At 34.4% G+C, this 25,087-nt stretch overlaps 1 protein-coding gene across 9 annotated transcripts in view; it reads right to left on the bottom strand.

Annotated features, from left to right (window-relative positions):
- CEP350 (centrosomal protein 350) overlaps positions 1–25,087 on the bottom strand; it is a 110,358-nt gene that overhangs the window by 60,783 nt on the left and 24,488 nt on the right. For 5 of the 9 annotated variants that reach the window (XM_033092148.1, XM_033092151.1, XM_033092153.1 and 2 more), the window contains exons 8-16: positions 21,599–21,712; positions 18,485–18,598; positions 14,962–15,108; positions 13,036–13,694; positions 12,135–12,256; positions 8,004–9,073; positions 6,468–6,618; positions 4,741–4,913; positions 1,419–1,605 (exon numbers count right to left, since the gene is read on the bottom strand). In XM_033092148.1, coding sequence (XP_032948039.1) covers positions 1,419–1,605; positions 4,741–4,913; positions 6,468–6,618; positions 8,004–9,073; positions 12,135–12,256; positions 13,036–13,694; positions 14,962–15,108; positions 18,485–18,598; positions 21,599–21,712 — 2,737 coding nt within the window. The remainder of the gene's footprint in view (positions 1–1,418; positions 1,606–4,740; positions 4,914–6,467; positions 6,619–8,003; positions 9,074–12,134; positions 12,257–13,035; positions 13,695–14,961; positions 15,109–18,484; positions 18,599–21,598; positions 21,713–25,087) is intronic. The other 4 variants (XM_033092150.1, XM_033092152.1, XM_033092156.1 and 1 more) reach the window with 2 other exon arrangements.

Here is a 25,087-nt window from a genome sequence, read left to right as displayed (position 1 = left end):
ATTGATGGCTTAGAGAAATACTGTTTTTAACAGTCTGGCAATTTCATTTATGAAACATAAAAAGGATCATCACTACTTCTGTCTCCTAACAGATTTCCAAACATCAAGACAAAGTACTCTGTCTGAATCTCACCTTATGGTTTTAAGAGATGAATTTAGGTTTGTTCTGCAGAGAAGATTTGCTTAAGACTAACATTTCTTAAAGTATGTTTCCAATGATATGAAGTTTTCCAAAAAATAAGAAGGAAAGAAAGGGAAAGAGCTTGGAAACAGAGAGTGTCTACAGCCAAATAAGTTAAGAAAAAATAGGTTAAATAATTTTTCAAAATCTGGACTCCTCCTTATCCAAGCCACAAATTATTTTGTCTACTGTGAATATCCACAGGTGGGGAAGAGAGGGCTCTAGACTATAGGACAGGCCATTGTCAAACTTACTTGGCTATGGATTCTACTTTAGAAATATTTTACTGTAGATTTTGCCAATTAAATCACCAGAGTATCTCTTGAGAAAAGGTAAAGTTTTCTGAATTCCAAAATCACTGACACAGAAATTAAAATTCAATTTTAAATATAACAATGATGGTATTAATGTTGCAACACTATTGGCAACCTGAAAGCAGGAAAAAGGATTACCTGTGACACTACCAAAAAATGCACAGTTCTAAAAGAAAAACAATAAATCCATGTCTTCTCAGAGCTTCAATTTCCAGAAGGAGAAAATCAGTGCAGCAGATAAAAAGTCATATGGACAAAGATGTGGAAACTGTGCAGGAAGCAGTAACTGGACGCTATTGGTAAGCAACAGGCTAAGTGCGTAATATACGATATTAAAAAGAAAGGGGAAAAAACCAGAGTATGCAAGCTCCATAATCAAAAAAGTGAGATTTCAAAGTCTGCTTAGTCATCTAATAAGTTGAGCAGGAGAGAAAAGTTTGGAGGAGGAAATAAAGAATGAGACCAGAAGGATGCTTGGTAGTTGTGTTCAAAGAGCAGAAGAACACAGCTGAGAAGCAAAAGGTATAGAGAAAGCCAATGAGATAGTTTGTGGTAGCCCAGTGAAAACACATCAAATAATGTTAAGTTCTTAGAGTTGATCTGTGGGGTAACTGTCAGCTCCCAGAGTACCCCAAGGAAAGGAGGTGCTTGGTCAAAGGACTGCGTCAAGAAAACAAGTGCGGTGATGGCATTTAGAATAGAAAGGTGGGTTGTGCCAGAGACAGAGAATTCCTGAGAGAGAGGTTGTTAATAGTTTAGGTGAGAGAGATGGCCACATTCTAAAATATAAAGACTAGAGCTATGAATAAAACTACAATATCTATTCCTCAAACACAGAAATTTATTAAATGGATTCCCTGAACATCAGTGATATTGTAACTTCAATGAAATATGAATTCCAGTATAAATTATAATTACTTTACCTCACAGAATGCCCAGAAAGATCTTCCAAAGTGCCATCAGTGTCAAGCGTCTGCTCATAATCTTTGACAGAAAGTTTGCTACTGGCCCCCGATTTCTTTCCTTGCTGAGAGCCACGTTCTGAGCCAGAGTGCACTTTTTCCTCATCAAGAACTGAGTTCTGAACATTTCCAGTGAGTGAATCCAGCCCTGTAAAGTAAATTTCTTATAAAGCTGATTCCCAATATTAGAAGCTACTGAAAGATACATGCAATGAAATATTATTCAGCCTTAAAAAGGATATATTCTGACACATGCTACAATACAGACTTTGAAGACATGCTAAGTAAAAAAGCCCGAGTCACAAAAGGACAAACATTCTACGATTACTCACTTATATAAGGTACCTACAGTAGGCAAATTCAGAGCCACAAAGTAGCACAGTTGTTACCAGGGGCAGAATTACAGTTTGGAATGATGAAACACTTGTAGAAATGGATTGGTGATAGTTGCACAATAAATAAATGTACTTATTACCACTGAACTGTACACTTACAATGGTTAAATTTCCTAGTCAAATTCATAGAGAAAGAAAGTAGAATGGTGACTGTGGGGGGTGGAGTGGGGAATGGGTAGCCATTAATGGGTAGAGTTTAGCGTCGCATGACAAAAAAGTTTTGAAGATGGATATTGGTGATGGTTGCAAACCGTGTGAATAAATTTAATGCCACTGACGTATACACTTAAAAATGGTTAAAATGGCACACTTTATGAAGTATATTTTATCACATAAAAAATATATAAATAAAAATATTATGCTATAGGGATAGTAATAAGGTAACACTTTTTCAATAAAATTTGGTTTAAAAATGAGAAGTCATAGCATATGAAAAATATTAAACCCAAATAGCAATCAAAGAAATGCAAATCATTTCAATGAGATACCATTTTTCATTGTTAGATTAGCAAATATTCTTAAATGAAATTTTGAGTGTCATTCAGCACACACAGGAAGGGATACTCATTAATTATTTTCATGAGAGTGTAAACTGATGTATCTTTTCTGAAGGACAAGTTAAAATTTGTATAAAAATAATTTTCTATCCCCTTTGACAGAAAGTCCACCTCACTCCTACTAATTCATCCTAAGAAGTTATGTAAATCTGTGCACTATGAATTAGATATGCTGACTGCACTACCACAATGGTGGGGGTGGGCGGGAGACACGCACAAATAATCTACGGGATTATTAATCAATTATAAAAAACTCTATCATCTAAAATCTATTTATGATCCCAAGGCTAAAAGCAAGCTGTTAATACTGGTTATCTCTAATTTTTCCATAATAAAGATACATTCTTTTCTAATAAGAACACTTTATTCATTTAATATTGTTCTACGAAAATGCATACACCATTTAAAAATTGTTCTTCATTTCAAACAACTAGACATTGTAGACAATCCGATGGTCTACACAACAAAGATCTAAACTTTAACCAAGGGACCCATACCAAAGATAATATTTCCCCATGTTTTAAAAGATTGCCAAATGAAAGTATATTTATATGTTTTAAAGTTAAATCAAGACTATAAAAATTTTTCCTTAATGATTGCCTGATTGCCGCTTTAATCTATTAACTACTTTCAACTTCACTGGGAGTTTTTGTACAGAGCATGCAGACACTCTTTTTCACCACCAGAGGGAGTATACACAACAAAAATTACAGTAATTTTAGAACTTAGGGATGAAGAAGTAAAATATACAGGGTTTTTTTTAAGGTATCGTGAAAGGGGATCAGGAAAACTAAAAACCACAAAACACTACCTCTACTACATACAATCATATTTTAGATTATGATTTTTAAAACTATATTGAATCATATTGCTTATGCTCATACTCAATATATTTGATGCAGCAAGTCCATATCTGGATATATACACAACAGAATTGAAAGCAAGGACTCAAACAGATATTTGTATACCAATGTTCACAGCAACATTATTCACAATACCCAAAAGGTGGGAAAACCCCAAATGTCCATCAACTGATGAACACATAAACAAAGTGTGCTATATACATACAATGGAGTATTATTCAACCTTTAAAAAAAAGGACCATCTGACACGTGCTACAACATGGATGAAACTTGACGACATTGGGCTAAATGAAATAAGCCAGTCACAAAAAGATAAATATTGTCTGATGCCACTTATATGAAGCACCTAGAGTAGTCAAATTCATAGAGACAGAAAGTAGAACAGTGGTTAGCAGGGGCTGGGAGAAGACAGGAACGGGGAGTTATTGTTAAATAGGTACAGAGGTTTAGTATGGGATAATGAAAAAGTTCTGGAAATGGATGATGGTTGCATAGCAATGTGAATGTGCTTAATGGCACTTGAAAATGGTTAAAATGATAACGTTTATGTACATATATTGTACAACAGTACAAAAATAAAATCTAAAAAATGTTAACATTGGTTATCTGTAGGTAGAGGGATTACAGGTGATTTTTAATTTTTAAATAGTTTTCTGTATTTACTAATTTCTCCTCCTCCTCTTTATTTTTTTTTTAAGCTCAATGAGCAATTTTTTTACATTTAGAAAAAACAATTTTGGACGCAAAATCATTCCCTAGGGACCATCCTGTGAGTTCAAGAGGCCTTTGCCTAATTACTGTTATCTTCTCACATCTATGTCTACAGATCCAATTATAGCCAAGAGCAGAATGGGGCAACTGAAAGGTATTCTCCTCAATCACTCAAAAATACTTAAGAGTGCCCAAAGAATCAGCTACTGCGCTAAATACACATTCTAACTGCAAATTTCATGTAAGCTTCCAAATTACCATATGAATCATCTGGTATTACCATCTTTTTTTACAGGTAAGAAAATTTGAGTATTTAATGATACCTCAGATTACATGATATACGATAAAGTTTTTTAAAAAGCAGCTACAAAACAATATGATTTTGTTTTTTTTAAATAAAGATGTGTGTGTGCACAAGTGTGCATGCGCACAGTTTTATGTATATATTGGAAAAATAGGCACAAAAATGTTAACAGTTATCTCTGAGTAGAGGGATCAATGGGGATTTATATTTCTTGTATGACTGTTTATCTACAATCCTTAGTTTTTTATCATTGCAAATGTATTCCATTTGTATTAAGCAAAAGATTTATGTTATGTATCAAAAGGTACTGCTGTAACGATAAATAAATATGAAAGCTAATTACACTATCATAAAGAAGTTCATCTAACTTCTTACAGAATGGAATCCTAACTTTAGATCACTACCACAAAATCACTGGAAACAGAAAAAGTCACCATGTAGAATTCCACTTACATTCTGTCTTTTCCTTTTTTCCTTTCTTTCCTTTAGAAGAAGCAGATGAACGAGAGGATGCAGCAGAGTGCGACCCTGATGAATGCTGGGAGGTCACATCCACAGAGGAAAGATCATAGGCAGGCCTTCTGCTAGAATGGTCCTCCTGAATGCCTAAGTTGCTACCACCAATACTGTCAAAGAGAAAGTAACAGTGCAAGAAAGAAATAAAGTCTTAAAATGCAGCCAAAACTATAGATTGTTTAAAAATTTAATTTATTGGGGTGACATTGTTTAATAAAATTAGATAGGTTTCAAGTGTACAATTCTATAATACATCACCCATATACTGCATTGTGTATTCACCAAAATCAAATCTCCTTCCGTAGGTATTTTAAGCTATATTTTAAAATCTATTTAACCACAAAGAGAATATAACTATAACCAACAATGCCTTCCACTTTTCTTTTTTGTTTTCTTCCTACCACAAGCCTGGATTGTTTCCTATGGCTCAATTTATTACAGAGAAAAATCTCAGGGAGTTGTTTACTGAAGTGAAAACAATAAAAGTGGGTAATTCAGATACATAAGAGAAAAAATATAATATTGGATACTAGAAAACGTGGACTCAATTTTACATTCAGATTTGTACTTTCATATGTGATAATTATTTTCCTTCTGATAATCTTATAGGGAACAATAATTAATATGGTCTAGTTCAACCTAGAAATAAAATGCAATAAATCATATTAATCAGTGATATTAAATGTCACAATTAAATCCTTAAAAGTTTTGATTTTATATTTTAATCTTTCCTTTAAAGCTCAAAATTTAAAACTGTATTTTTCCTGACATAATTTTAATAATACTTATTTTCATTAGTCCAACTATAGCTAAGACTAATTTTTAAAAGGCCATCTGATAATTTTATGGATTATAATTTGTAATTTTTGAAGAAAATTATATTGAATGTGAGTATCAGATTATTTTGCATGCTAACAAAATTTAGAGAGGAAATTCCCTCCAGCAGAGTCTGATTCACTTACTATATGACTCTGTACAAGTAACCTAACTTTGGTGCTTCAGTTTCCTGAAGTAGGTATGGTAACAATAATTCTTACAACATCAGGCTGTCATAATAATGAGTTAATACAGGTAAAGCCCTCTTAGTCCTCTTAATGTGTTGCACATTACGTGCTCGATAAGTATTAATATTATAATAGCTATTCTTCAAAGCTTTACAAAATTTTCAGATGTTATCCCAACTATAAAAAAAAACAAACTACTGATTACTTGGGATCATGGAGTCAAAGATCCACCTGGTCATACTCGGTTCTATCACAGAAAACCTTTTCTTAGTCCTCTTACGTCGGTATATACTATGGGATGGTTTCCCAATGCTATCCCATCCTCTATGAGGATTCACAGATGGATTTAACAACCTATATTCTGCTTACCCTGTACCAAGCCCTGTTCTAAGTACTTTGTATTTAACTGAATATTCATGACTCTATGAGGCAGGTACTATTATTTTTCCCATTTCACAGAGAGGGAAACTGAAGCACGGGGAGGTTAAGTAATATGCCCAAAGACAAACAACTAATAGTCAGGAGAGCCAGGACTTGAACACAGGCAGTCTGAATCCAAAGCCTGTGCTCTTAATAACCACTGTGCTATGCGAACATTCAGACCACAGTTCTTGTTTCTACATTTTTCTCACTCTCTGACTGTATTCCGTATTCTCTTACCTAGGTTCAAGAGCTGATTTTTTTTCTGTCAAAGTCCCACTCCCTGAAGAGGAGACAAAGTCATCCTCGTATGAAACACTGCTTAGGGGGGTTGGGATGCCATTCAAAGGCCGTGATGCTGACGTTCCTCTTTCCAATCTGTCTTCAAACCCTGTCGAAAGTAATAAATGAAATGTATTGTAAAACAAAAATAAAAATACTACAAGCAAAGCATTCACAACATAGGGATTAACAACATGGACTTAGGGACATTTTCATTTGCTTTTATTAGTGCTTCTTTTCAATTTATCTTTATATCTAACAATACATTTGTTACCTTTTTTGGTGAAAATTTTCAAACATGAAAGTAGAAAATAGCATAATGAAACCAATGTATCCATCATCTAGCTTCAACAATTATCAATACATGTTCAATCCAGTTTCAATTAAAACTTCTTATTCTCATCTTTCATTCCCCTTATAGATTATTTTGAAGCAAATCCCAGACAACATATCATTTGAACACTAAATATTTCAGTATAACTATAAAATCTTAATGAAAATCAAATAGAAGGATTTAAGAACAAACCAATTTTCTTATGAAAAGAATGACGTTGTTGATTTAAAAGCACTTTGCTTTCATCAAAAGAGCTTTAAAATCCAAAGAACTTTAAAATCTATAGAAGTGTTAAACAAAAGAGATCAACAGCATATATAAATCTGCCTAAGATCATAACAAAGTAGCTAAAAGTAAATTCTGGGAAAGGCAATGTGATACCAATTAAGCATAAAATGAAGAGATTAAATCAACTCCTTTGTCAAATAAGTTATTCACTATGTAGAACGGAAATTAAAAAAACCACAGTATCAACAGGTGACTTAAGGCTCAGCCTCACTCTCCAACCTGGAAATTCTAAGGTTATTTTAGCATGAGATGGGTAGCATCCACTTATGGCAGGAAGAAGAGAGAAAGGGACTTGAAGGAATTGAGACCATCATAGAAAAGGAAAGTTGTGTGGCAGGATCTCAGGGATAAGAAGAGATCTTTAGAAGTTATTGTTTCAGGAACTGAATATATAACTACATTACTGTTCAAAGTCTGCACTGAAAATTAGTTTTGACAAACAGTAATAGAGTTGTTTCCATATTAGAAATGTTACTATGGTTGCCTCTCTCCATTCTTGACCACTGTATTCCCAATGATTCACAAGTCACGGTAGTAAGAAATATGCTTACTTCCTATCTACATGCATTACTGTGATCAAAGAAAACCTAGTATCCGCTTGACGCATACCACTCCTGACCATCATTATCTATGAATTTCTCTAAATTAGACCAAAATTTCTATAACTACTAATCAACTATAGTTTTATGACTAAAAAATAAAAATTTAAAGATTAAATGAACTCTAGTTGAAGCTTGCAGATAATTTAGATTTAGACAATGTTTCCATTATCCTCATAATGAACAATGACCATCTGTATTTAATAAAATCTTATACAGAATTATGAAATAATTTTCTAACGATAACATACAAATGTTACAAGGCTTACTTACTTTTCTCACCTTTTCCATATAACTGATACGATTTTGTAAAAATATTAATGACACTATGTGGACTTCCTTTTGCCAATTCTTCCCATGGTCCTTTGCTCTGTGTACCACCTATGTGCCCCAAAAGTGGCAAGAATTTTTCAGCTTCCTTCTGAAATTCTTTGATGGGTTCATAAGCATTTCTTTCTCCGACACAAAATTCCTTTTCTTTTAAGATTTCTGCTACCTTCAAAGGGGCCCGTCCATTTTGTTCGCCCTCTTCTTCAGAGAGACTCCCCTCACTAAGAAGAGGCCCCTCACTGACTGAATCTGTGCTGGAACCAAGGGACATTTTGGCTTTATCTTGAGAACAAGCTTGCAGATCAGAGCTAGAAGAGTCAGTGTGCCTCTTACACAACTGTGCCAGCAGCCCTTCTGGTTTGGGACCAGGGGATCTCATTCTGAGGCTTGATATGGCACTATGAGGTCTTATCATCTCAGGAAGCTTTTTAAATTCACTAAGATTGCCTACCCCAGGAAGCTCCTCATCAAAAGTTGCATGAGATACACAGGTTCCCAGCATCTTTTGAATTCGGGCAGAGAAAACATCTTCCGCATCCTCTTTCACAGGTGGACTTAGAGCCTTAGTCCAAGGTCCATCTTGTTGGGGTGTTGGCTGCACGTCATACTCAGTGTTCCACACTGACCCATAATTAATGTTAGCCCCAGCTAATTTCTTGGCTTCACTTTCAATCCGGCTGGACAAAGAAGCAGCTGTTGCTTTCAAGGCTTCAATACGATCCAGTTTACTCTTATATTGGCTGGCACTAGGTTTTAACAAGGCATCTGGATGAGCAGCTGGTGAGGTCACATATGGTTGAGGTGTAAAAGTTAATGGCCCTGATGCCACTTTATGATTCTTCCTGGTTGGTAAAATAGATTCAAAATCTTTATGCAAAATTCCTACATGCTCCAGATTCAAGAGATGGGAGAGTAAATTTCCAGCTGTTCCCACAAGAGGCTGTGGTTGAGAATGGTGGACTCGTGGGCTCAATCTGTCAGGCTGTATCCACGTAGGTTCCATCAGATCCCTTCTGCAAATGAAAGTGACAATATGTTAGTTTACACAGCAACTCATAACTAAGCCACCATTTTTTTAAATTTTGCTTTTTTTTTTCTGATTAAAAGAATAATGTATATTCACTGAAAAAAAGAAGAAAAAAAGACAGGCCAAGAGGATAAAAAAGATAAAAATCACACATAGCCAAACAATGAGAAAGAGGCACTATTCAAATTTCATTTAGAATTATATCTTTCCAAACATTTTTCTACATGTATGTTGTGTTTTGGTGTTGTTACTTTAACAAAAATGGAATCTTATCATACATACGGTTGGCAAAATGCTTTCTTCATCTAAGACATCATACATTTTAAACTACCAATTGAAAAGATATTATAACCTTTAAAACTGTGGACAAAATTCTTTTCAACATTGGCTCTACCTTTCCCTTTAAAAATAATGTTATATAAAAGAGAAATGCTTAAGATTGCTAAATATTAATTAAGGCAAGATACACATTATTCTAATCAACAAATATTTGATAAATGCCAAACATTTATCTTTAACATCATACATACTAAAGAAATAAGGAGATTATTACAATCTAGTTCTTAAAAACCTTAATGAATATCAAACAATGAGTACCAATGCGAAACTGTACCAGTCATAGATACACAACACAGGGTAGGGTGTCTGTAAAGTCTAGAAACAGAGTAAAGATTTCCTAGACAACATTATATAATTCACCTGTTTCCAGACTATGGACACCCTATATATTAAGCGATACTACAGAAACATTAAAGGCTGATGTACTCATAAACAATTAAGAAGATCCTTAGAAAAAAATAATGTGAGGTTTTGCCCTTGGTCTTGTCCATTATTTTTGGATGATGACATAAAGATACGTTTATCAAATTTGCAGATGATAGAAAGCTGGGAGGCTAACCCTACAAATTATCAAATTATGATTCAAAGTTATTTGGACAGGCTGCAACCTTAGACCAAACCAGTATGGATAAATGTGAAGTACTACCAATTAAGTTCAAAACAATCAGCTGGAGGGTAACCAGGGTGATAAGGGAATGGAAAAGCGTGTCATGCAAGGTTTGGTTGGAGGTTATGCTGTAGCAGTCTTTTTCATTGAAGAGATACCATAAAAATGGAATGAAGAAAGGAAGATTAGTACATAGATTTTTATGCCATAGAACATTGACTTTTACAAATGCAAAGTGTGATTATTAGGGCCCAAACTAAGCTAGTAGTAATGGGAATGCAAAGGAAGGTATAAATATAAAAGATACTGCTGAGTAAAAATCCAAAATCTTTAAGTTCAACTATTTAGAATGCCAATTTTACGGCAAGTACTATGTTGATGATAGAGGAATAGGGGAAACAAAAATGGAAAGGCTTATTTCAGTTAAGACTTAATCCTTACTCTTTAGTTTCTTAAATTCTAGCAGGGATGAGAGGCTAACAAGCAGTAACAACAATGTCATTAGTACTAATACAAAGATGAATAAAGTTCAATAGGCTGTAGACAGGGAACAATGAACTCTGCTAGCCGAGGAAAGTGACTTTTGAGCTAGATCTTCAAGGTCTTCAAGGTCAGATTAAGTAATTCGGAGCTTTTCCAGGTAGCTAGTGAAGGATAATGGGACACAAAGGGCAAGGAAAAGAAACACCATGCCTTTTAAGCATAAAGGAACTGAAATATGCTAAAACTATTAACAGGAATGGAGAAGCTAAGGAACTGGTAGAACGAGAAAGTGTAGGCAACAGGTTAAATACAAGTCAAAGAATTTGATATTAAAAGAAAGGAGAGGAACGTGTGCAAGGTAATAAAGAAAATCTACTAATAGATTTGTTTATGTTTGGTTTGTTTTTAATATTAGGTAAATTCCTGCGAGCCAGAAGGAAACTCAGGAAAAGGGAGAAACTGACGACATGAAGCCAGCAGGGAATGTCTGACAACAATAGCTTGAGACTGAGATGAACTGGAGAGTACACCTACCTAAACGTAGTTAAATTAAAAAAAAAATTAAATTTATTTATGCTTAAAATTTGAAATGTACTGACAACGTTATACAAAGCATTATGAAACATTTCATTTATTGGGTTGCAGTGGTTAAAAGCACCGGCTTCTAGAATCAGACTGCTCAAGTGCAAATCCAACTCTACCACTAATGTTTTGATGTTTCAGAAAGTTAATTCTAGGCCTCAATTGTCTCTTCTGTAAAACGGGAATAACAAGAATTAAATAAGGTAATACATGCAAAGTACTCAGATCAGTGCCTGAAACCTAACAAGTACTCAATAAATTTGAGCTATTTTTATCAGTGTTACTATTCTCCAGGGGGAAGGGAGGGATTCATGGATATTAACCCAAAACTGGAAAGTGATTTGATTTTCATTTGTGCATTCGCAAAGAAGAGTTTTAAAATCCTTCTCTTCCCCAAATGATTATTTTAAAATATAATTTATAATCATGTCATCTCAAAATCACCTTAACTTCCCTGGTTTAATTTATTGCAAACAATATATTCCAGCAAAAAAAAAAAAAAAATTAAGAAAATTCAAGGTGAAAGAGTCTTCAATCACCAATCTGAAATCAAATGAAATCCCTTCCTTGTACTTGTTCATGTGTTCACATGCTTATCTAAATACAGCTTTTGAAGAGAGGTAAGATGGATAAATTGGTGTGAGGCATATGAAGAAATTTTGAATAACAATGGATATAGAAATGTCTTTTGAAAATTATTCACCACAAATACTTAATTTCACTGTGATTCATTCATCCAACAAACTTTTATTTTGTGTTTAGTTCAGAGCAAGAGTGCTTCCAACTGCAGGTGCGCCCCAGGAGGAACGGACATCTCCACTGGATATTAAAGGACAGATAAAAGTTGAACGACAGAATAGGGGATGCAGTAAGTATAGATGTTTTAAATATCTATCAGAAGAAATGAACCACTTTCTAAATAAACCTCTTGCTCACACAGAAGAAGGTCAGTCAACAAAACTAATTGAACATAGACCACTATACTAATTTCTTGGAAAGAAAGAACCTTCATCATCTTCCATTCTCCCCTTTTTACCTTGCAAGAGGCTGTGGAGGTTCTGACAGAGACATGTCACTGCTGGAAGAAGCACTTGGGGGACGTTCCTGCACTTTGTTTTCTTTATCAGATTCTCCAGATGGCTGATACCCTGGTCTGGTCTAGGAGAAAAGGACATCAAATTCATCTGATTCCCATCACAAAGATATACTCAGGGAGTGCATGAGACAAATGTTAAATCATTTCAACTTTACAAAGACCATGAAATGTAGGGGCTTTTTCTCTCAAATAAAATCAATACAAATTTAGTTAGTCTTAAAAACAGCCATTACAATTAACAGCAAAATGATATCTGAAATCCAACAAGAGAGCCTAATACTAACTGCATAATTTGGAGGAATACTCTTTCTAATCCTGTTTTTCACCTGATAAGTAGAAATACTAGCCGTACCTACACTTTCTCGGGGTTGTGAAAATTTACTGAAGCTTAAGCCTGTAAAACCTTTAAAACAGTATGTGACACATGGTACATACTTAATGTTACTATTATTCTTAAAAACATTACTTATATTGATAAAATTATCACACTAATCTAGGATATTCTCTAACTTCAGCACAGATCACAAAACTAGACTTTTCATTATAAATTAACTTTATTTGCTCAATAATACAATGACAATCAGGTGAGGCTCTATAACTAACAGCAATGACGACATGTGCAGAGGTCAGTAACAATCACTCTAGGAGACTCCGAGCACCGATTTTCAATCGTATTTATCAAATTACTCTTCATATGCAATAAATTTCATGAAAGGCCATCATCAAATACTGTCTGAGCGTACATCTGAATATTAGAAATGGTTGGTAATTTTTCAATAGTATAGCAAATCAACTGTTCCTAACTATAAATGACTTCCCTTCGCATTTCTGCGACTATTACCTGTGCTTCCTGAATGACATGCTGCTGAGTTGGCTCCTCAAGCAAGGTCTTTTCTAGTAGCAATTTGGAGTAAGTTTCCTGCAGCCGCCTAGTTGCTGATGGTTCAGCAGGAGGCACATTTTTTACTTTAGTAAAGGCTTCTTTCTGTTTCCGGTAGAGCTCCTGTAACCGTTTGTTCTTCTGTTCAGTGGCCTCCTTTTGAGCCTTCTTCTCTTCATTTTGCTTCCTCTTCCTTTCCTCCTGCTGTCTAACAATGTACTGTCGTACCTCATCTGTGTCATAGTGGCGCTTTTTAGAAATGACAGGGGGCTCTTCGTTAGCTGTTATTTTGTCAGGTTTTCTTTTGATTGGGCTGTGACTGCGAGGAGCCTGGACTGGCGCTGATGACTTCTGATTCTGTAATTCTCCTGTCTCTTGCCTTGTAGCCTGAGCTGTAGAATCCAGCTGTAGGTCATCAAGAATTCCACGAATTTCAATAGGTAAAAAATCCTTATTTAAGGCAGTATTTTCCTCCTGTTTATTATCTGGAAGAGATGGAACTAATTTCTTTATATTATTTTCAGACCGAGCTCTACTTCTGGAACGTTCTGAGTTTTGCAGAAGATGTCTATGTGAAACATCCAACCTGGGATCAGATTCTGCTCTTCCAATATGACCGCCTGCAAAGGATGAACTGTTAGCGAGCTATTAAAATTCTACATTCATTCGTAAGATTTATTGCGCAAAGAAGAAAATTAGGGCATTTCGCTTTACCTTAAACTCTAATTCAAATATCGTATATGGTCTTCTGAAGAATATTATAGAAGGAAAGAAAAACATCTTTTTTTTTAGCAGTAAGAGAAGAATTTCAACATTTTGAAACACTATGCTTCCTTGGCATTTGGGAAAAAAATGCATCTTTTAATATTTCTGAAATAAATATCTTATTGATCTTATTGTTGATGTGAATATTTAACTATTAATAGAGAATTACTATTTTTCTCTCATGTGTATATTTAATGTTACTATTTCTCTTCCTCCCTAAAACCCCCAAACAGTTGATTACAAAACCAACAGTGTTAAGCTGCCACAACTCTCCAATGAATGACAGAAAAAATTAAATATACAGAAAAACAATCACTTTATCACCTAGATTATTGTTGATATGGTTTAACACTGAGAACGCACATGAGTTTATGTGCAAGCTAAATGAAAGTGGAGAAAATACCAAGTATATACTGAATTCTGTACACCAGATTATAGTTGCAATTGCATTTCATACTGAATCCATTCCAGAAGTTCAAATTAATTAAGGCAAATTTTGCTGCTGAAAAGGAAAGCTGGCCTGTGGGTATTTATATTTCATTTCCTAAAGTTAGTGTTCATAAAAAAGTAACTAGTTATTTCAAATAGCATTCAAGACATTTCAAAAAGGGAAAGTAATGGAATTGAGGGTCAAACTAAAGAGTTGTGGATCCTCGATCAAATTTTGCCACCCACTGACTGTATACCCTTGAGAAAATCAATTCTCTATCAGGGCCTGTTTTCTAATCAGCCAAATAAAAAAAGTAAACCTTGTAGATGTGTGCCTGTGTTTGTGTAAATAGGGATGAGACAGACTGGGCTTGATTCTCTTATGGTTCCTCAAAGTCCAATAATATTTGATTAAGTGATGCTTTCTATTCACAATGACAGCTAAACGTAATTAATATAACATAAACAGAATTCTTAATAAAGATCACCATAACACCTATGTATAGAAATTATCCATAGATAAGCCCAATAGAACATGTTTTCTTTTTTAAGCAACATTCACAATTATCAAGCAAAGTCATAAAACATTTTCAAAAAGAGTATTTGCACCCTCTCTAAGTACTTACACAGGCAACTTTTCATTGTTTTTCTCAATTTTAATTATGGAGATAATTTAATAATTTGATTACTTACCAGATTTAGCAGTTCTTTCTCTTCCACTTCTGTCACTTGATGCTGTTCTTCTTTCTTTTTGATCCATTTTGGGTGCAGGTCCCAGAATCTTCTTTACTAATTTTTGTCCATCTCGCCAAGATGATGTACTTATCAGACGACTACCACCTAAAATATACATACATATATCCATATATATATACACACACAAACACACACACACACACTGCATTGAATTTAAAAGTTAAATTTTAGCTCTAAGAAGCCTACATATTCAATCATGCAGGTTTTCTAATAACCTTATGCTTACCTTATGCCAAAGTCAAAAGGTTTACAATCTACTTTTATTTTTAACCCTAAGTCCCCAAAATCAATTAATAATTTGTTTAAATCTTGATTTACCCACATACCTCAAATAAGTGAAAACTGAAGGTTAAGTACCAAATGTTAACAATGATAACTGAAACCTCAACAACTATGGCACAGAATCCAACAATTTTGGCACAAAACAAAAATATGTCTTAACTATAATAAATGTTTGGTTTACCAATACTATCACAGTATCTGTCTGGCACATAGTAAATTACATGTCTGCTAAACAAACAAATAACAATCTAAGCACAGAAAAAAAATTGAAGAAATATATAACATATAACAAACAGCTAACAGTGATTACTTTTGGAGGGGATGGTATTACAGGGAATTTCACATTATATTTTACAGATATATACTAAAACTACACAATACTTTTCTAGCATAGAACAATGACATTCAAAAAAAATCATCATCGACATTTTCAATTGCCCTAATTATAAAAGTTCATAAAAAGAATATTCCAATATATACAGCTGTTTACCAGGAGAAAATCTTTTCATTTACTATTTTCAGATTGTAAAAAAATTAAAACTAGACCATTATCTCAAAAATAGACAGTAACTTAAAAAAAAAAAAGAATGACATAAGACTATTTATCTAATAGAAACCATAAAAAGTAAACATGAAATAAATAGGTAAGTATTTAAATGCAAAGTTACATAAGAAATGGAATGAAAATGAAAATAATGAGTAGTACTTTACACTTAATTAAATTAGAAAAATATGTTTTTACATTCATAGCCAAGGCTGGTAAAATTACAACAAAAGCATTCTACTTGCTTGTTGAAATATTAAGTTGGGTATAGTTTCTTTTTTAAAAACAAAAACAAAAGTGTCAGGAACCCCAAAAGTGCTCATTCACCTTGCTCAAATAATCCAAATAATAGAATTGTATCTAATAGGAATAATTCCAAAGAAAGAAAAAAATAAGTGAAAATGTTCACTGTATCTTTTTTTATAACATCAGAAGTAACCTAAATATTGAAGGATGGTGAATGGTTAATTCAACTATGTTTCTACTACATGGAGTACTGTGCAGCTGTTTCAAATTACCATTTCTATAAGAAATAACAGAAAGAAATATTCTTGTGGAACGATGCTAGGAGAAAAAGATAAAATTTCATGTATACAATGATTACAATCACATACTATTAAGATTTTAAAACTGTTTTAAGGAAGTACACAAAATAGTACTAATACTTTTTTCTTCTATTTTTCAAGTCTTCTGTGATGCTATTTTATTGTATTTATCATAAAGGACATTCTACTCTATTTAGTTTCTTTAAAAAGGGCTTTTAAAGTTTAAATGTAAGTAGTTTTAATGAAAACATCTATTATAAAGACACATAAATTATAAATGTGTGTTAATTTAGAAAAGAAATATTTTTGCACCTTGTCATTCACCTCAAACAGTCTATCTAAAATATTTAAAAGGTTTTAAGTCTACTGCTCAATCTATTTATAAGAAACTTCATGTTCTTAAGCAAAATGAGAGAATGAGCCTTTCTTCAATTTCAGCTTAATTTTCTGAATCAAAGGCAAGCAACCATGAGTATACTGGGTAGTTGTTTATAAATGTTGGCTTCTTAATATGCTCGGCGGTTATGTCTAAATTCTGGCTTTCTGGAATAGTCTCATGCAGTCATTGGTAGAAGAAGAGCACTTTCACTACAGACAAACTATTAACACAGCTTTTACACATCTAATGACTCTCTGTCTTGGTCATTGCCACAGTGCACACATGGAAATTAGCCTACCGCGAAACTGGACAAAAAACAATCCAAGATCAGTGTTCATAAGTTAAGAGAGGTCCCAGGGCTTCATTTCGAACTATGACCGACAACAGTATTACATAGTATCACATGAAAAATAACACACTTTTAAAGGTTAAGCATTAGTTTAGTTTACATTCAGATAAATCATACTCCTATAAAATTGTATTTATTTGTACATAGCCAAAGTCCTTCTCTACTCTTATGACACTGAGAGTCAACAATGGGAGTTACAAAGTATGTTATTTGCCATTCTACTGATTAGTCTATGACCAGAAAAACAAGTGCCTGGTCAAAAAGCTGTGCCCCATCACTCCTGCTCTCTGTTCCCATAAGATTCCGGACATCCCCTATCATACATTCATCATCCTTTATTCTAAGTATGTATCTACTATTTTCCTGACAAGACTGTAAGCTCCAGGGAAGCAGGGGCTATATGCATCTTGCTTACCACTGTGTTCCTAAGCTTAGTATATCACACAATGCCTCACATGTGGCAAGTGCTCAAAAATATATGCATGATAAATGAATGTGTGAATGATTGAGTCAGAATGTCTCCAAGCTGAAAGGGCCAAGGTCCAACTTTCTCTGCTCTCTCTTGGCCCAAATTACTGACATGACCATGACATACTAAATAGCCATTTTCAGTACAGTCAGAAATAGTTATTATTAATGCAATCATTCCTAACAATTTGAGTGCTTACCAGATGCCAGGTACTATATTAGGTGCTTTTAGGTATTACCTATTTTAGTTCTCACAACCACCACGGGAGAAGTACTACTTCTTTCTCCTTTTACATACGGGGAAACCAAAGGACACTAAAATTAACTCATCTGCCAAAAGAACAAAGCTATGTTTTAAATCCGGGCAACCTGGGTTGAGCCTGAAATGTGGATCACCATGGATTCCCAGTTTTGGTCTATTCAGGGTCCAGCCTGACCACCATTGGCACAGGCTGCTATTCTTTCCTTGAGCAACATTTATTCTCTTATTAAGAATAAGTAAAGAGACTTACTGACAATCATAAAGCAATCCTTTTGTATATAAAAGTTTACTACATAAAAATCATTACCTTTAATCTGGTTAATTTCTACTTAAAATGATAGAAAAACTTTGGAGGAGGTGACAGATGTGTTCAGTATCGTGGTGAACATATGGTTGCATGGGTATACACATATATGAAAACCGATCAAAGTATGCATTCTAAATATGAATAGCTTATGCTATGTCAATTATACCTCCATAAAACACATATACACAAAATAATGATACACAAAATGTACGGAATTTTTTTATGTGCCAATGAGAACATCTGGTTAATAAACATTTATTTCCACGTAGATGCTAGTTCAGTAATACGTAACTTTAGGATGCACATGATATTAAGAAAACTGACCTGTTTTGCATTCTGGACTTGACAACTGGGCTACCTTTTGGACTTTTCGTACTGGCTTGACCACTTTCTTCTCTTTACTTTTCTCAGCAGGTTTCTCTTTCACAGAGATATCATCTGAAAAGCAGAAACATTTATAGTAAATATTATAATGATATCTACTCACCCACTCACCCTACCTCCAGTATGAAAAATGAGTATGAAGTGTACAAGTCAAGTAGGGAGAAAGAAACCTTCACTGAGGCTATTTCTATGACCCGTTAGGTACCAATGCCAAGTCTACTTTTTTTTTTTTCTTTTCTTTTTCTCCCCCAGGAAACCCTTGAAAAACTGAGCTTGTTTTCACAAACTGGAAGAAGCTGCAACAGTAACGCTTTCCAAGCCAGGCTCTGTGGCATCTACAGGATCTCAGAGGTGAGCATTTTCTCAGACTCCAATTCCATTTAAAAATTCCTACTTAACTGCGATATTCATGAACTTCTAAGATAAAGCTCCATGAAACACTCAATATTCTTAATTAGGCCCTTTTATGGTTATGCTAGTGAAAAATTTCAAGGTATTTCACATATAAATTACTATGCGCTAACTTTTTAAATTTCAATCTAGGGGAATATACTGACTATATATAGAAATTTGAAAATTAGCCTCAATTACAGATACAAATAAATGCACTTTAAAATACACATAGAACTCCGCATTCTGGGCAAAGTGGAAGTAAGTATGAGTTGAAGGCCCCAAGGCAAGAGCAAACCTAGTGTCTAAGAAATGGCAGGAGGCCCGTGTGCATGAAATGGAGAAAGAGAAGAGTAGTAAGAGCCAGGGTCAAAGACATAACTGAAGACCAGATCACACAGCGCTTTATAGGTCATTGTAAGAACTTCAGGTTTTACTCAAGAATGAGATGGGAAGTTCCTGGAAGACTTTGAGCGAAGGAGTGATATAATCTCAATTAAATTTCAACAAGCTTACTCTAGCAGCTGTAAGGAGGAGAGACTCCTTCCAAGAAGGGCAGAAGCAGACACCAGTTAAAAGGCTACTGCCGTAATCCAGACAAGAGACTGTGGTGGTTTGGATGTAGGTGGTAGTGACAGAGGTGGGCTAAGTGGTTATATTATACTAAAATATCACAATATTACATACAAGGTACGAGAAAAATAGGAGGGCCAAGGAGCCGGAGATTTGGGGCCTGAACAAGTAGGACAGGATTATCTGAGATGGAGAGGCTACCAAAGGAGTAGGTTTAAAGGGTGTACAGTGACCCCACTTAGTTAGTTGGCTTCATTTGGGATATATTAAGCTTGAGAAATCTATTATACATTCAAAGGGAGATGTGGAATTAGCAGCTGGATTTAATAGTCTGAGTTTAGAGAAGTTTGGAGCAGAGACATAAATTTGGGAATCATCGGCAACAACGAATATTTAAAGCCCTGAGACTAGATGAGCTTGCGTAGTTTGTATGTAGATAAGTAAAAAGAGAAAGGAAGGAAGGAAAGGAAGGAGGGAGGGAGATCTAAGTACTGAGAACCGGGCATGTCAATGTTTCGCGATCAGGGAGTCGATTAGGGAAAAAATTGAAAAGGAGCAGCTAAACTTAGACGAAAACCAAACACTGATGGTATCTTAGATGTCACGTGACGAGTTTAAAGGAACAAATGGTCAATCGTGTCCAGTGTTGCTGAGAGATCAAGTTAGATGACAAATTAACACTGGATTTAGCAATATGGAAGTCATCGATGATCTTGATAACAGCAGTCCACGAGAAGTAGGAGCAAAAACCTAATAGAAAGGATTCAAGAGTAAAAGGGAGGAGAAAAATTGGAGACAATGACTATAAGGCAAGTTTCTGAAGTTTTGCTGTAAAGAGGAGATAAAACAGGCCAGTAGCTGAAGAGGCTGAAAGAGGGGTTCTTTTATGATGGCTGAGATAGCAGCATGGTATCACACAGGACATTGATAGGCATGACCTTGCAGAGAGGGAAAACTTGATGATGCAAAAGAAAGGAATGAGGGTAAAGTAACGTCCATAAGTACACAAGAGCAAATGGAAACTAAAACACAAGTAGATGGGTTGGTCTTAGCTAAGAGCAGAGTCCATCTACCATAACAAGAGATAAGGCAGTGTGTAACAGGCAGACCTCTTCAAGAGTCCCTGGACATACAGCATTCCACGAATCTATAATGTCTCTGTCCTATAAGTTATATTGTTATTATCCCTACTTTATAAATGAGAAAACCAAGGAAGAGAGGTTAATAGACATAGCTAATACGTGGCAGAGCCTGAATGTGAACCCTTGTAAACTGACTCCAAAATCTTTGTTCTTAACTATTACATTATATTTCCTGTCCACATGAGAAAAAAAATCTGAATAGTGTCCCAGTAATAATAGTAGGAAAACTGGACTGAACAGTTAATGCCACAGAACTTATTAGGAGAATCTCTATGGGGACTTACTAGAAAAATCTCAGGATTTATAGTTAGACAGAGGTGGCTTGGAATCTTGGCTTCAGTTCTGAACTACTCTGTGCAACCTTGGGAAAATTACTCCTTGAGCCTCCATTTCCTCAACTGTACAAAATACAGAACACTAAGTACCCAGCATCTTGTCCAAAATCATACTAGGTGTTCAATCTGTAGTAACATTATGAGTAGGATCTTTCTAATTCCCTCTTCCAATGTTCCTTACGTTCCTCATATTTCTAATTCTCTAATATTATTTCCTTCCTTTAATGTTCATTACGCTTTCTGCATTTTGCCCACGTTACTTTTTGTCTGCTGCCTGCCAAATTACTGACCATTTTAGAGACCTCAGAGGTCAAGTAGCAGTGAACTTCAACTAGACTCTGCTGTATTTCCTTGAAATCAGACAGGCCTTCCTCTGAAAGTCAGTCCCTCGGCTTAAAAATAGCCTCTTTTCTGCTGAATCAGCTATGTATGCTTATTTTAAGCCTGGAGCAGAGCCGAGAGGCTAAGACAGCCTTCTAACTGAAACCACCACTACTTTAGCATACCAAACAGAACAGGGAAACATCTTTAGTTTGGTGACAACTTTATGTTTAAATATTGTAGGTCAGCATGCATGATAAAACACTCAAAACCGTAGAAAGCTCTACACTCACCTGCAAAGTGAAGCGCTAAGTCTCGATACAGTTCTCTACTCATGTTTTGAAACTCAGCCTCCTGCCACACTTTGCCATCAGGTGTTCGGATCTTGGTCTCTGAAGGATTGAAGCCTATGTATACCAACAAGATAGAACATTCTTATCAACGTTGCTTTATAAGTTTTGTCTGTTATACTGCTTTAAGTGAGACAAAATTAACATACTATAAAATTCACTCTTTTAAAGTATACAACTCAGTAGTATGTAGGATATTCACTATCTAATTCCAGAGCATTTCATCACCCTGAAAAGGAACCGTGTATACATTAGCAGTCACTCCCTCACCACTGCCCCCATTCACTGGCAACTGCTAATCTACTTTCTATCTTTATGGATTTGCCTATTCTAGACATTTCATATAAATAGAAATATGCAACACGTGGCGTTTTGTGTCTGGCTTCTTGTCTTAGTGTCAAGTTCATCCACTGTATAATATGTATCAAAGCTTTACTCCTTTTTATTGTCAAATGATATTCCATTGTATGGATATACCAACTTTTGTTATCTATTCATCAGCGGATGCACATTTGGGGTATTTCTGCTTTTCGGCTATTATTAATAATGCTGCTGTGAACATTTGTGTACAAGTTTTTGTATGGACATATGTTTGCAATTCCCCTGGGTATTATACCTAGGAATAGAATTGTTAGGTCATATAGTAACTCTATATTTAACTTTTTGAGGCACTGCCAAACTGTTTTCTAAAGTAGCTGCACCGTTTTACATTTTCACCAGCAATGTATAAGGGCTCCAATTTCTCCACATCCTCAACAACACTTGCTATTGTCTGTTGTTTTTATCATAGTGGACCTAGTAGGAATGAACTGGTATCTCACTGTGGTTTGCATTTGCATTTCTCTAATAACTAATGACTTTGAGCAGCTTAATAAACTTTTAAAGAGAGGAATGCATAATTAACTACTACATAATGTGTTGATAAACACTATTTGGAAAAAGTAAGCTTCTGTGAGATAAACCAATGTACAATTGTTCAAAAAGACTAAAGTGGAGAAACTAAATGATAAAAAATGTTAATCATACATTACAAATTTCAGAGATTCAAACTATCCTTCTCAAGATGAAGAGAGAGACTACACTGCTTATTCTTCTTTCCTTTAAGACAGGCATTAATTGCTACCATCTGCCTGATTTTGTCTATGAACAAATAGACAAGCTCCTGCATACATAGGCAAAAATCGTGTGAAAAATACGTCTGTCTTTAAAACACACTTGCTCAATTTCTCAACACACATTACACATGTGCTATTTCCTAGGAATTGCCATTCTGATTTCTTACTTCAAGTGTATCAGTACTCTTTAAGAAATACAATGAACTTGGAATGTTGTTTTGCAAAATAATAAAATTATGAATATGGATGATAACCAGAGTAGTATAAAGAGTTATATTTTCAGGTGGCTCAACTTCTCAAGAATTTGGTAGCCAATAAATGTGTAAAACTGAATCAATATAAAGAATAAGCCCAAGTCAAAAATTGGTAATAGCACTTCAGAGGTGTTAGATAAAGTGTATCGGTAAGTTAATTACATGTCCAACAGAAAATAATCTATTCAGCTCTTAGGCACAATACCAGAAACTTAATTTCACCTGATATTTGATATAGGTATACAATTATGTGTATACCTATATAAGGAAAAAAATTTATAAACATAATGTTCTTCCAAACTACAGTTTGTCACAGAAAGTGTGGCAATTCCATGCAAATCTCTCTCAACGTTTCTCTTCATCATCACCCCCATCCCATCTCTATAATCAATCCTATTATTTTTTCTCCGCTCCTCTTTAGGAAATCTTTGTCTCTATGGGAGCCTGTCCTTATAGTTCCATCTTTACTTTATAAGGTAACTTTAAGAAGCTTTCAGTATCTACACTTCAGTCCCCCAGTTCATTCTGTCCCGCAGTCTTTATTTATATTCTGTCTACCTTTTTCTTAGTAGTTAAATTCATTAAATAGAATAAAAAATTTACTGTGTGCTTCCTTAAGTCCAACACACTGTACTAAGCCCTGAAATAAAATAAGGATGACCAATATAGGCTCATAACCTTCAGGGCATTTACACCAGGGAAAAAACACATGCAAATAACTAAGTGTAAGACAAGAACAAATCACAGACACTATGTTCAGTACTTCAAATTTTAAAGCATAAGCATAGAACACTGCCTATGTCCCCTTAAAAAATAAAGCACACAAAAACATAAATGAAAAACCAAGGTCCATAACGAGTTTAGTATGCTAACAACTGTTTAAAACAAGAAAGAAAATAAACCCTCTCTCTCTTATTTGCTGGTATATGCAAAAATTATCTCTGGAAGGCTACATGAATCACTAACACAAGTAACTTCCAGAAAGAGGACCCGGTGGTTGGAGTACCTTTTCAGGCACCCCCTTTTTCATCTTTTGACTTCTGAACCAAGTGAATTTATTATGTATTCAGACAAATTAAATTGTCACTTTAGAATACAGTAGATTAAGATGCTTTTAATTTTACACTGCCAAAAAATTGGCAGAAAAACGGTTATTCACTATTGGGAAAAATAAATCCCATTGCTTAGGACACTGCAAACCACAGTGTTATAATTTCTCTAATATATGCTACATTTCATAAATTAAGCCCTCCAAAAGTTGTATTTATAAAACGTTAATATGAAAACTAACACATTAAAAAATTAGTAAGTAAAAGGAATATACAAAATCCAGTCACCAACTCAGAGAAAGTTACATTTAAGATTTTTACTCTGGTTTAGTTTGTTGTGTTTTTTTTTAGATTCTGATAAAATTATTAAATAAAATATGGATATAAATTGACCATCTTAACTTTGCCTCATTGCAGTAACTTTGGAATTTCAGAACTTTAACTTCTAGAATGAACAAAGCTTAAATGTACAATCTGCATTTAATGGGTCTAATATAAGTATAGCAAAAGTTTTGAATAATCACTATCTCAGAACCAACAAGAATATTTTGACCCCACCATTTGCTATTTGCTCTGTCAACAGTGTGGACAATTATTACATGGTACACAAATAACTAAAAAGATATCAAAGAATTTTATTAATAATACGTTAGATAACAGAGCAATTTTTTTCTATATTTAAAAGGAACTGCTCTCAATTTTATCACAAATTAACTAGAATAAGATGCAAATTACCTATTTTCATCTAATTCACAATGACTACCACTAGCAAAACATAATAAGAGATTCAAAACAAAATAAAACTTATAATTGCTCAAACTGTACACAGTAAAATTTGTTCTGCAGACAAAAATGACTAAAGAAACTTTAGGACTATAAAAAAAAACTAAAAGTGGTCAGAGAAAAATTAGACTTGACATAAAAATACAAAACAAAATTGATTGCAGCAAAAACTGTCCTAGTTTGTTAATAACTTCAAAGTAACAGAAGAAATCTTGACAATATTTCGATCTT

The sequence above is a fragment of the Rhinolophus ferrumequinum genome, chromosome 22 (assembly GCF_004115265.2).
Source record: "Rhinolophus ferrumequinum isolate MPI-CBG mRhiFer1 chromosome 22, mRhiFer1_v1.p, whole genome shotgun sequence".
Taxonomy (NCBI): domain Eukaryota; kingdom Metazoa; phylum Chordata; class Mammalia; order Chiroptera; family Rhinolophidae; genus Rhinolophus; species Rhinolophus ferrumequinum.
Note: the sequence above shows the minus strand (reverse complement) of the source record. Positions and strands in the feature narration are given on the sequence as shown.